At 38.4% G+C, this 14,066-nt stretch overlaps 1 protein-coding gene across 1 annotated transcript in view; it reads right to left on the reverse strand.

Moving 5' to 3' along the window:
- Positions 1 to 14,066, reverse strand: part of ANO2 (anoctamin 2) — a 199,100-nt gene that overhangs the window by 97,096 nt on the left and 87,938 nt on the right. The window contains exon 14 of the mRNA XM_075088002.1: positions 3,837 to 3,917. Coding sequence (XP_074944103.1) covers positions 3,837 to 3,917 — 81 coding nt within the window. The remainder of the gene's footprint in view (positions 1 to 3,836; positions 3,918 to 14,066) is intronic.

Here is a 14,066-nt window from a genome sequence, read left to right on the forward strand (position 1 = left end):
TCCTTTATGCTTGGAAAGTGAAGCTATTTTTTGAAGTAAAGCAATGAAAGAGGCTAAAAAGACATGGGCCAATTTAAGAAATACTGGATCAAAACTGGTGTTTTTATCATATTAAAAATACAGTCCAATAAATGGTAAAAATTATTTTCTCAATATTTGTGATTAAGGAACTCTGGGTTTATTCACAGTTCTTTTACAGTTCTGATTATTTAAATTAGTATTTTGACCAATTATCTTGGTTTCTTCTACAGAGTTACAGCTAATTACTCGGTAAGACCTAATTGCTCTCTACAACTACCTGAAAGGAGGGTGTAGTGAGGTGGGTGTTGGTCTCTTCTCCCAAGTTACTAGAGATAGGACAAGAGGAAATGGCCTCAAGTTGCATCAGGGGAAGTTTAGATTGATTATTAGGAAAAATTTCTTTACTGCAAGAGTGGTCAGGCATTGGCACAGGCTGCCCAGAGAGGTGGTGGAGTCACCATCCCTGGAGGTGTTCAAAAAACGTGTAGATGTGGCACTTCAGGGCATGGTTTAGGAGACATGGTGGTGTTGGGTTGACAGTTGGATTTGATGATGTTAGAGGTCTTTTCTAACCTTAATGGTTCTATGATTCTAATATATTAAAAATACACTTTTCTGTAGTTAATCTTATCAAGGACTTGCTTAAACAATAGTTGTGCTCTAACATCTGAACTGTTTCTTAGACCTGGTGGGAAATTTGCTTCTGCAAAACTGGGTAAGGAACAAACTAGCAGCAAGAATTACTATTTCATGTTTCACAATGCTGAAATTTTAAAATATATACATAAAGTATTAATCAGCAATTTACAATGCTATTTTACATTTACGTGTATCATCCTTACAGTAGAGATTTTCCTCTTCAAACCAGCTTGCTTTAATGCAGTTGTTAGCTGAATAAAATGGTTCAGAAAGAAATATTTCTTCCTTTTGTTTCAATTACCAGCTGAATTAACAATTTTAATAATTTATTCTGCCAATTTCGTATAAAATGAATTAAAGGCAAGATAGAATGTCAGATTCAATTATTCCCAGGGTTTGCTACAAGTAAGGACATAAGCCAAGAGACAAGGCATTTTTTTCTATAAAGAATTTTTTCCTTGAGAAATATGTAGAATGAGTTATTCAGCTTCCTGCCAAATAGGAAAGATAAAAATATCTGTTGCATCATGTTTGCCAGATCAGCTGGACATTTAATGAGAAGGAGTCAGGGCCTGATCCATATCTCCCAGAAATGACTGGAAGGCTTTTTTTCCATCAGCTCCAGTGAGAATTGGATCTAGCTCCATCTTCACATTTTCAGGCACAAGACCAGTTTTTATTTCCTGACCTGCATGTGTTTCCCTTGAGGATATTACTAATGCACAGAGAGAGGAACAAGTTATCAGAAGATTACAAATACCCAACACCTTTTTTAGCTAACATTCTGCTTATACAGTAACTTTACCCCATTCAGTAAATACTTCTATCCACAACTTCAATGGTGTATTAAACAAGAACAACAAAAAATAATATTAATTGCTTTATTACAAATATTGCATCTGCCATATTTGTATGAATGTATTATCAGACATATGCGTTCATGTATGCACACATGCCTTCATTCTGCTGCAAAGACAAAGAAGCCTTTTAATGTACATGGATCAAGAAACTCTACATTGCAAGCCTTTATTTATGTGACCACAAAGAATTAAATAGTGCTACTAATTGTAAGCCAGATCATTGCAGGTTTCCAGAATCAGTCCCTTAGAACTTGTCAATTTTTTAAATGAATGTTGTAATTCATAAGGACTGTTTATACATTTGCTACCTACCCTGAGGCATTTCATGTAAATGTTTCAGCTCCTTTAGCTTTAAATGAATTATCTTCTGAAACAGTAGAACCTTAGGGTGTTATTGTAAGAGTAACTTCACACCAATCTTTTGTGAAGCACTCTGAGCCCTCACAGTTTCTTTCCCATTCTCAAAATAACCAATGAAATATTTATTAAAACATCCTGAATGACATAGGGTGGTAGAGGCTGAAATTCTGTTCTTTGCTTATTACAGTAGTGTAAATATTCTAAGCAGTGTTTGTATGAAAGCTATATGCTATAACAGAAACCCCATTGGGCAAGTAATACATTAGATCTGTAATACTATCTGTTACCAGTCTCATCAAGCTGATTTGGAATTTTTTTGCCTGGGTAGAGTGACTCATATGTTTACTGGCCCTGACAGGTGCTGGGCATCTTCGACACTCATTAAAGTTAATGACTTCAACAGTGGTCAGGGAAAACTGTATGTTGAAGTAGGTTTCATCTTAACAGGTATTCCCAAGTTATCATTTAAGAGAGTATGTAAGCGGTGTTGATTTTCTTCTGCAATCACACAACCAGCCCATAACCAAACCCCAATCCCTTCATTGCAAAAATAACCCAATTAACTTCACAGGGACTCCTTGTTGGAGTAAGGCAAGAAAAAAAGAATTGTGCCATGCATAGAGCTTTCCACATAAAAGCTCAATTTCTTGCCATAAAACTACTCACATCCTCACCAGAACAGAGGAATTAACATACTGGAAACTAGCCAGTAATTTTATAGAAATACATGCCTTTAAGTAAGCTCTAAATCAGTATTCTCACAATAGCCACAGCTTTGGCATCATTTCTATTCCAAAAAGCCACAGCTGCTGAACTGGAGACTTCTGAGTTCATAATAGATAAGTAATGAGATGGTTTAGGTAGTGGTGCCAGACCCTGTCATTTGATATCAAACACTACACTTGTTGACCAGGTACACCCAAAAGATATGCCTTTAAATTACACTAGTTAGCTAAAAATATTCAGGTGAGACCTTCACAGAGACTTATGCCATGACATAGGTGGTCGACCAAGATATGACGAGACTGAGACCTCACAGGCCTCTGTGCATTCATACAAAACCAAGAAATTAGGAGGACTGAATCTTTAACTACAGAGACCTGTACTTTGATGCCTGTCCAGACAATAGATCTGCACTGTTAATATGACAAAGTCCTGTACCCTGGCTTCCACCCAACAAGCCAGAGACCTCACAGAAACCTGTGCCTTAATGTTAACCTGCCATGCAAAACCCCATGAGCTAACGGTCTTGCAATGAATATAACATAGAGCCATCAGAAGGAGGAGAAAGAAAAGATTAAAACCACTAAAAATTAGGCAGAAGAGCTATTGCAGTCTTAAATACTCATCACTTTTAATGTCTAACTTTTCAGGAGCTTCCAAAACAAAATGTAATGGTACATTTCCACGGTTACATTAAAGATAACAGTCCAGTTAAAGAACTGACCTTTTTCCTCTTTAGCAGGTCTCACACAAACATCTCTTGCCATTACAATATTGTAAGACATTGAGGTACAAACCACTGAACAACACATCTTCCAAATCCAAACTAATGTCCTGTTTGCTGGAACTAATACCTATGCAAATGAAATCACTATAACAAAAGCTGTTTTCTTTATTGTCCACAAAGTACTGAAATTCTATGTCATTACTATAATAATTCCTGTTGTGATTATCTTACTCATGACTCTATGGATTAGATCCTGAGCCACCTGTCAACCATATTGCTATGAAAATTGATTTACTTTGCAGAACTAGCAAAGTGATGACCTGAAAGCCTTCCAATGGCAGTGCAGGGCTGCAAAACACCAGACCCCTAGCAAGCAATTTACAAAGCTGATTAAGAGCACCAAAAAGTGTCTTTTGCAAACTATTCATCAGAGGCAGACAAAAAGATAATCAAAATATAGTGAAACACAAATCCAATATAAGTGAAAAGAGTAAGTTGCATCTTACTTCATTTGAATTTCCTGTTATGTTTTTATTTTTCAGCTTTTTCTGCAGCAGTTTGGTTTCATACTCTGGTCTGGGATGCTCCTGCAAAAAGAAAAGAAAGAAAAACAAAACCCAAATGTGTGATTATGACTAAAAGAAAAGCAAAAATGTTATTCACAATCCAAGCCACCAAAAGGATTCAACACCATATCACCTTTCAGACCAGGGGGATCACTACAGGTATGGGATATATTATGGGATAACAAGGGAAGAGCATTTAGGGATTGCACAGGACTTACTATGGAAAAGCTGGAGTAGGAACCAAAGGTGGGGAAGGGAGGGGTCTAAGTCACTTGGGGAGGAGCAACTGGAACAATAGAGGGATAAGTGGATAAAAAGGGCTGGTCACATATAAGTAGTTTGTTGGTCTGTGTGGGAGTCTGAAGTCTGACCACCAGCAACTGGAGTAAGTACAGGTGTGAGACTGGGTAAGCACTAGTGGAAATGAAGCTGGAGTAGCTGGCAAGTAGGTGAAGGGTCTCTAAGGGTGAGACTATAGTGGATTTGGCTATCAGAGGGACCAGGGGAGTCCCAGCCAAATGCCAGGGAGAACATGGGGTCTGGGGGTCTCTAGGAGTGTGACCCACTTGAGGGGGGCCGGGGGAGAGATCAAGACCAGGGTGTTTGGCTGCTGGGGGACCAAGGAGGCCCCAGCCAGCTCTGGGTGAGCAGGATGTACGTGTGAATGAGTAACTGGAGAGGGGCTGTAGCATCACAGGCTTGTATCTCTGGGTGCCAGCAACTGTGGAGACTGGGGTCCAGGGGCAGGTACCAGGCAAAATGAGCCCAACTGCTGGTGGGATCCATATTGTACATATATGCATATATGTGTAGTCTCACTAGCAGACCTCCAGTCTGCTCAGCCAGAGAGAGGAGCAGGATGAGGCTGTTGTGCTCTGTGTGTCTGTCTGTGTGTGATCTGTGTGTCTGGCCATTTATATATATGCACATATGTGGTATATATGTGTGCTCTGTGTAGGTATGACTGCTGGAAATACATGCTTAGCCTCACTATAGGTTGGACCTGAGGTCATGGAGCTGTGGCTGCCTTGCCTCTCTTGTGCTGTTGGATCTGGCCCAGCTCCCCCTACCAGTAACCTTTCAAAGTCTGCTTGCAAATTATATTACTCTTTTCCAAGTTAGAGCATAAATTAAGCATGGTGGCACAAACTTACCAGGTTTTCAAAAGGAGCAGCTCATAAAAAAGACAAGTGCCATGTATCTCTTCATTCCTGCCAAGTACTGAATTCATTCAGAGCCTGGAATTTGAATTTGATGCCTCCCACAAAAGGGCTATTCCTACAGCATTGGTCATACCATCCATCCTTACTATAGTTAGAACACATGCTTATCTGTCCAGTCACAAAATTGACTTACTAACACTTTTTAATTAATCTGATAACCATTAAGGGAATAAAACAATTTCTTTAAAAATTAGTTAATCCTCATGGACAATAGAACAGGGATTGCATGGAACTTCAGCAGTCTTCCTTGGGGGATACACGTGCTGTTCATTTTCTGTTATCTGTAATGTTTTCATTACATCAGACACCATCTTGAGCATTCTCTGTTGTACACCAGTCTATAGATACAGTAAGACTTCTGATGTATTGCTTATCCTGATCATGAGATCTTCCTGATGCACAGAACAGGTATGTGAGCACACTATCATTTAAATAATTGCCTTATATGAATATTTCTGTATCTTTTTTAACTCTATGAACAAGTCATATGTGTCTGGTTTAAAGGCAGTCCCGCAAATTGTACATGTATTCTACTGGTCCCAGGGAGTCTGGTACTAACATGGAAAGTCTGAGGGAACTTCTTTTCACTAAAGCTCAAGTACAGCTATACCTCTGAGGATCTAGCACATCGATGTTATACCAAACAAATATAATGAAACTGCTAGCATAGCAGCTTGTTTCAGACTTGTAATTTCATGAAGGAATCAGGCATGGATGGCTACATGAGAGAAAATAGCTTGATGAAAATAGGGAAATGAGATAAATGAAGCTGTAAGGAACTGAGGATATCTAATCACACTATGGGAGCACCTGCAGAGCTGAATTGGATTTTTTCCTTTTTTCTTATTTTCTGCTAAGCGAAGCACTCTGGGACACCAGGGGCAGCTGCCAGAGGACAGAGCACGTTTTGAAAATTGACTTGAAAGGAAACAGAGTGAGAAAATCAAATGCCAAGCAAAAACTTTTTCTATTGACAGTTTTTCTTTGAGTGCATATACTGTTCAAATTTGGTCAAGGTATGTTTAGTTTTCCCACTAAGACATTTCAATGTCCTTTTAACTATATTTGATACAGGTATATCTGGATTGGAAAATCAGCTGATCTGCCTTCACTGAATCTGTCAAGTCATCTTACCCTTGACTGAACAGACCACTGCACCTCCTGGAATGCATGTATCTGTATCTGTTTTTTATGAGTATATGGCATGAAACAAATTTTTTTAATACAGATTTAGAGATACTCGATCCTGATCATATCTACACAGATTTAAAGGAACAACTCCCCTCTGCTGTAAAAAAGAGTGTGATTCAGAATCTATTGTTTGTCTGAAAATGGGAAGAGTTCTACACTTAGGACAATAAGCTAGAAATAGTTGTGATGGCTTGAAGAAGGCCAAATGTCCATGTAGGGATAAATATGAATCCCACAATGCTGGAATTTTGCCAGTACAGCTGCCAGACACTTATTGAAAACCATGTGAGCCAAGGTACTTTGAGGCCAACTGAGTGCTCAGAGTTGAAAATGATAATTCCCATTCTGAAAACAAAGAGCCAAATCATGAAATCTTTACTCAGACAAAACTCATATTGACATCAGTGGGAATTTTCCCTAAGAATGGTCTCCAGGATTTGCCTCAAACACACAACATGTGCATCCACAGTACATTGCAAATTAAGGCTCTGCAGGTAATGAGCAGTTTGATAAGAATATATATAGAGAACTGATCTCTCCTTAATTTCTCTTTAGTTTAGGAAGAAAGTGATAATGGAATTTTACAAAGCATGCATGACAAACACATCCCGGTTGTTAAGAAAAAAATGAACCTTAGAAACTATTCCAGATTATCACCAAAAAATAAAGCAACCCACTGCTTCATTTTTACACTTTAAGGAAACTCAAAGAAACACTGAGAAATCACTGAAGAACCTTATCCTAATATGCTGAACACAGGCAGAGCAGCAAAGCAGTACACCCTGATAGGAAGGAAGGTTTCCATAAATGAGAACTGGAATGATCCATCTGCTGCCCTAATCCAGATGGAAACTTGGAATGAACAGAACAGAGAGCCCAGCTGTTCTCTGCTGCAAGAGGGTTAATTATTACAAACCAAGGACTAAAATCTTCTGTTTCATATGATGACGACACAGTCGGGAGTGGGAGGAGAAGGCTAAGGTAAAGATTGTCATTCACTCCAATGATGTGTTTAGACTGTCCTAGTAATGGGATGCTCATCCAAGGAAACATACTTTACATCTCAGCACATATGAAGGGATGGCTAGTAGATGTTCACAAGATGTTCTTTTTAGTCCAGATCACTTGCATAATAAATCTGATTTATGTAAAATTTAAAAAAAAAAAGAAGAAAAGCTCGAATAAATCATCTAATGTTGTTATGTTTAGGGATGTTAAAAGACAAAAGCCACTGTACAAGTACATAGGAACTCAGCTATCAAAGGTATTGTAAAGCAACATAAAAATGAAGTAGTCTAAACAAAAGAACCCATAAGGTATATTATGGAAATATATTTGCCAGATAGATAGATAGATAAATAGTTAGACAAATAGCTGTCATGCCTTTGTTTGCTCCCATAAAGCAAGACCAGTAGTAGTGCTTTGGAGGATTACCTTCAAAACTGAATTCTGAATTACAACCTCAGAATTTTAAGTACCCTTAACACCAAATGCTGCTATTGCAATGTCAACAAATCACATTTGGTGGGTAACTGTAGCAGAATATAGCATCAATTGTTTTGTTCATTATTCAACTCAAATTCAACCCATTTAAATACTCCTACATTGGTAAGTGGAATTGTGTGAAGCCAGATGTCTCTTGAACTATGGTATTGAAAATTTTGCTTAACCTTATTTATTCTACTGTATGATAAGTTGTTGCTGAAACAAATGAGCTGACAAACATGAAGAAGATTAAAATGGGGTTTCACCCAGCTTGTCAGTGGAACAACTTCCAGCTTAACTTATTGCTCTAACATCGATAAAATATTAAGTGAAATCCAGAAAATTTAAAATGTCTGTGCATATCACTGTCACATTTATAATTTTTAGTTGTCCTATGGTAGTATTGAGTAGTTGCAATCATGGACTAAGACCCTATCGCTTTACCACTATATAAGCATAGAACCCCTTCTATAAAGAAATGTTCTTAAAGAATTTATTTTTTCCCCTTTGGGCACTGTTCTCTCTTTTTTTTTGTCTGATAATGTGTAACAGTGGGAACACTTGACTGTGGAGACACTCTTCAGGGGAGTGTGTTTATGGAAATTTCTCTCTGTCAATATATATGATTCAGTGTGCTTTGGATGGATTACAGATTTGTAGCTCTCAGAAAGAAATACAATAACCACTGCAAAATCCTTTAACTTTGATCTAAAATAGCTGTTTCACAAATCATAACATTATGGTCTCAAGACAAAATATCCTACAAATTAGCAAGGTTAGAAACAACCAGTTTCCTCCTACTAGGAAAAGGTCTTTTTCTTCTAAGCAAGTTCAAAGTCATGAGACACACTGGGCCTTGAACTTGTCATTGGTCCAAGGCTACATATTGCACATTATACATCACAGTGATCCCAAGAAACTAGGAGAGGAAGTTAAAAGAAGAGGTCATTCATGCATGAAAGAGGCAAACATTTTGTAGGTTCATCCTATTACAGTTTGTCAAGGGTCATAGATTTTAGATCTTCGATTGAGTGGGCAAGTAGCTGTCAAAGTTGAATGCTAAATCAAACTTACAACATAGTACTTACAACAATCCCATGGATAGAACTACTGCAAATGTCATTAATTTCCTTGTCTTGACCTTACCAGAGATAGATAAGTGAATGTAAGATAATAACATCTCTAGCATGCCAGATCTCAAAGTCTCTATCAGTCTCTCCCATTTTAATAAGAATGCCTCATAAATAGCTCAGTTTTTCCACTCTCTTCCAGGTAATATTAGATTGGATTTTTTGTTTTTGAAATAGTACTTTCTCAGCACTGGCTATTTATGATATTTCTGGAGTTTTAATTTCCCTGGAGTTTTCTTCTTTTCAGCCTCTGTGCACCTAGAACCCATGGTTTACAGGCAACCTGGCTTACTAGGTAAAAGCAATGTGATTCTATATAACATTTTAAGGCATACTACCTAGAACATCTTAAAGTATATACATCAGATGCAAGCTAACAAAAACTTTATAATATCCAGAACTTTCTGGTTCCAGAAGGTGGATATTCTGACCAACCATGGTCTTTCCAAACCTTTGTGAACTTTTCAAGTTGAACCATGATCCAGATTAGAGCATAGGCTCCTCTCTAATGTGGAGAAATACAGATACTTTGGCCAATCTGAACTAAAAATCTATCTCTGACCACAAATATTTTTTCAGTCTTTATTAATTTGTCTCAGCCATACCAGTGTCTCTTTTAATTGTTTCCCATAAATATCCCAATGACTGGATTTACAGCCAGGAATGTTCATGAAAACAACTTATTTGAAGCAAACACAAATGTTGAATTTGTAGTCAAAAGCTTTTATACTTGAGGCTTGAGTTTAATGACTTGAGTTTCACAGCAGCATAAGCCAGTCTAAGCCTGGGCTCCCATACTCTCAAACTCAATTTCACTTCGCACTAGCCACACATTTCCATTTCTGTCCTTACGCTGACTCTGGTGCACATGCAGCTGCATCGTATGACCAGGATAAAACTGCTACCCCTCAAACCCCCAACTACCCTTAAGCTTTATCAGCTGTCTGAACTGTTCACCACTCAGCTGTATGATTGCCAGCATGCATGTAAGAGGAGGAACCAGATTTCATGGCTGGGACAGTAGCGCTGTGGTAGCATGGAGTTAGATTGGCTTAAGATGGTATACAGTTGCAATCTACTGATGAAGTTGCATGCTATAGATGAGCTGGTTTAATGACTCATCATTGCTAAAAGGTTATTCCTAACCCACACATTCTTCTATTCGCCTGTCCAATGCCCTTATTCTACTATGAAAACGTATCTAATTAATTGATCCCCTCCACCACAAACACTGTCCACTTTATTTCTGGAATTACTTCTCCACAGCTTTAGTCAGTAGGTTCAGGTGGTGAGTGAGACACTGGAATTAGCAACATGAAAGTGAGGATGGGATCTCTACCTAGCGGTAGCGGTGAACTATTGAGGCATTTTATGCAGCTTTACTTTGTGAGTCTAGAGGTTCCTAAGACTTTGGAGAATATCATGGCCAATACATTAAAAAGAAAAAAAAGGAAAGAGAGAGAAAGAAAAAGAAAACCTAGCCTCTTAATTTTATAAACTGAGGTAAATAATTCCATAGATAATCACCTCAGGAAAAAAAAGACATGAATATTAGAAAAGAGAGAATCACATCCACCCTTTAAAGTGAGAGGAAGGGTTTTGATTTTCATCTAGAAACTGTGCCACGTAGTTCAGGTGCCTGAATTTACATTTTGGATGCATTTGTTCTGTTACGTCTGAGGAGGCGAGTCACCCACCTTCTATAGAAGAGCCAACGAAATTTGGATATCTAACTTCCAGACTCCTTTGAAAATCTCATCTCAAGATGTCTACCTTAATGCATTCATTTGAAAATGCTGTGATAGGCATACATTCAGAGACAGTGTGAATTTCATTATTGTGTAATGAACTATTAATGGACAAGCTACAGATCAGCTTCTCACCCAAATCTACATACAAAAAATGGCAAAAACTTTCTACACCGCCTAGAAGAAATTTAAACTTGCAGTAGAAGTAGCAGAGTAGGACGGAAGAAGGTAGATGGGATCTAAAAAGAGGCAGTGTGTTTTACTGACTTGAAGTCAAGATCCAGAATCAAAAAAGTGTTTATGTTTTCCAAGGGTTAGAATTATTTCTATAGCTCTGATCCAGAGGGGTGTGGATGAAACTAGGAAAAAACACACACTTATTACTTCTGTTACTTCCATTACTTGGAAAGTAATGAATAAAGCAAGGCCATTTGAAACCTGAATCAATAAAACATTGCCTCACACCACATAATCACATATTTGATATAGGTGTAATGTGGGACAGTTTTTATAGGCATGAGTTTGCAACAACTTTTCACTACTCATGTCAATGTGCATGTGAAAATGAAGAAAATTAACAAAATAAAAAAAGCTAAAGCAAAACTAAAGAATAGGAAACAATTCCGACTGCTGAAATAGGATGAGTTCTGAAACTGTGCATTCATTTTAAACAATTGGCAATTTTTGCTACCATTAAACAATATCACAAAGTATTATTTTAAATTTTAAAAGCCTTTCCAAATTCAAAAGTACTTCTAGAAATAACTTCCACTGGAATTAGTACTTCATGCAGATTGAGAGAAGAGCTACTTCTTGTTCCATCTTATTTTAGTCTTCGTTAATCTTCTTGTGTCAATCACATTTCATGGGAAAAATCACAGAATAAATAACAATGACCTAGCAATAAAAGACTTTACAGAATAATAAATTATATTTAAGCCCCTTTATTCTAGTTCATTAAAATAAGAGTTTCTTAACACATTTCTACATTATTTACATACGCAGTTGGGGTTAGAAAAATGGCAGCCTCCATTAATACACATAAGTACATCTAAAACATATTTTAAATTTAAAAGAAAAAGCTCATTTCCCTAAAAAGAAGGTTTTTTCCCCACACAAGAAAATAAATAGTGATGAGGTGCTGAGTTTCCTGGAGCAACTGCCTGAATGACTGGATTCTGATCTCCTTGTTAACACCAATAGCAGGTTAATCCTGGAGGCTGTCAGTGCGTCTAATTTACCTAATACTGAATCAGCCCAAGACGTCTTTAGTGCACAGGAAAACTGATTTTGTAAGGTGCAACAGAGGAGGACAAAGAAGAGGAAAAATGGGGTTGAGAAAAACCAATGTTGTCTAAGAGACCTTTGCATGAGAGAGCTGGGAGAGGGAATACTGTGACTTTGGGGGACCTGAAAAAGGCAGATAGAATTTGTGAGACTCTGGGAGAAGAGATGGTCCTTCTCCACCTCCTTACACCTGTCTCCCTCAGAAGACACGCTCTTGCAATACAAGATCCCCTACCCTCACTCCGTATCTTGCCTGTTCTGCAGGAAGCACATTGCTGGCAAACCCTGCTGGATCTCCTGGATCAGTGGGAAAGTAGGAAGGGAAGAAGGAAAGGCCTAGAGATGGTCCCTGTTCCCAGAGGGGCAGTGCTGGATACAGGATGCAGCAGGTCAGGACAGACAGTTATTGGAAAGCAGGACTTTCTTCCCTGTTGTTCCTTTCCTCTACCAGTAGCACCTCTTTTCCATCATCCATGCCCTGGGCAACAACAACCACAGTAAGGAGCTGTGCTGGAAGAGTCCTTACAGGTCCTCCCCATAGTTTCACACTCCAAGCAACTGCCCACCAGGGAACATGAAGACGTGAGCCTCCTCTCTGAACTCAGGGGGACTGCAGGAGGAAAGAACTCATGCCACCCCAGGTCACCCAGCCCATCACAACATCGTGAGGAATCAAGACTAACTATAAGGAATCAAACAGCTTTAAGTCTTGTATCTTGTAGACAATTCAGTCCTGGAAAGGACACAGGAGGTCATTATAATGGAAAAGGAATAAAAGAAAGGAAATGAAAGCATGTTGATATGTCTGGTAGAAGAGAAATAAAGGAAAACATTAACTAGAGCCTCAGCATATTGTGGCACATCTCTGGTTGTCTTGAAAGCCATGTCAACAGTCTTGGAAAGAAAAAAAGGCAGCCATATATCTTTACCAATTTATTGGCAAGCAAAGGAATTATCACCTGCTTTGGGTTACAAATTAAAACATATTTAAAGTGTGCCTTCATATGTAATTTTTTAATGGTGCAACAGCTGGTACTAAATAGTTTCCCCTAAGGCCTGAGGGATGACAACCGTTTTTCAACATTCCTTCCCCAACTATCCTAATAAATGTCTCATACTCCTAAACAGACCATTAAATCTAATGTTGAAAGGACTTATCCAGAAGATCAGGGCTATCCTAGGATCATTAAATAATTAGTGTTAACAGGAATTTCATGAAGGTGACAGGAGATTCACTGGAAGGAGTGACGAAACCCAAAAAAAGGTAGTTAAAAAAAACCCAAACACATAAAGAGACCAAAACAAGGGGGTAACAGGAAAATCAGAATAGGCATGGGAATAATGTGAGATAATGCATCTGGGGAAAATAACGAAAAATTAAGATCTTATTGGCACAAGAAACCTGAGAAGTAGAGAGGATGAAAGGAGAGATCTGAGACAAAACAAAATACTATAGCTACATAGTCTCCCTTTACCATTCTTGATTATTTTTTCCCAAGAGGACTAAGCTGTGAATACATACATATTTTATTAGAGTCTGCTTTTCACTCCTACATTTTTTAAGCAAATAAAAATGTCTTATACTGCTGTTTTAGTAGACACTATTAGAACTTCAGAAAAAGGAGTTTGCTCCTATAATTTTCAAGGCTGAAGACAAGCTGAAAACCTCAAATTAATCAGATCACAAAAAAAAAAAAAAGAAAATGTAGCAGAGAAGATCAAGTTAAACCATGATCAAGTTGGAAGAGAATGGTATATGCTGTATTCAGTGTTGGTGCGGCCTCACCTTGAGTACTGTGTGCAGTTGTGGGCCCAACCATTTAAGAAGGATGTGAAGGTCCTTGAACGTGTCCAGAGGAGGGCAACAAAGCTGGTGAAGGGGCTTGGAGGCATGTCCTATGAGGAGCAGCTAAGGACTTTGGGCTTGGCTAGTTTGGAGAAAAGGAGGCTGAGGTGACACCTCCTTGCTCTCTACAGCTTCCTGAGGAGGGAAGTGGAGAGGGAGGTGCTGGTCTCTTCTCCCTGGTATCCAGTGATAGGATGCATGGGAGTGGTTCAAAGCTGCATCAGGGGAGGTTTAGACTGGGCATGAGGAATCATTGCTTT

This window comes from Phalacrocorax aristotelis, chromosome 1 (assembly GCF_949628215.1).
Source record: "Phalacrocorax aristotelis chromosome 1, bGulAri2.1, whole genome shotgun sequence".
In the NCBI taxonomy this organism is placed as follows: domain Eukaryota; kingdom Metazoa; phylum Chordata; class Aves; order Suliformes; family Phalacrocoracidae; genus Phalacrocorax; species Phalacrocorax aristotelis.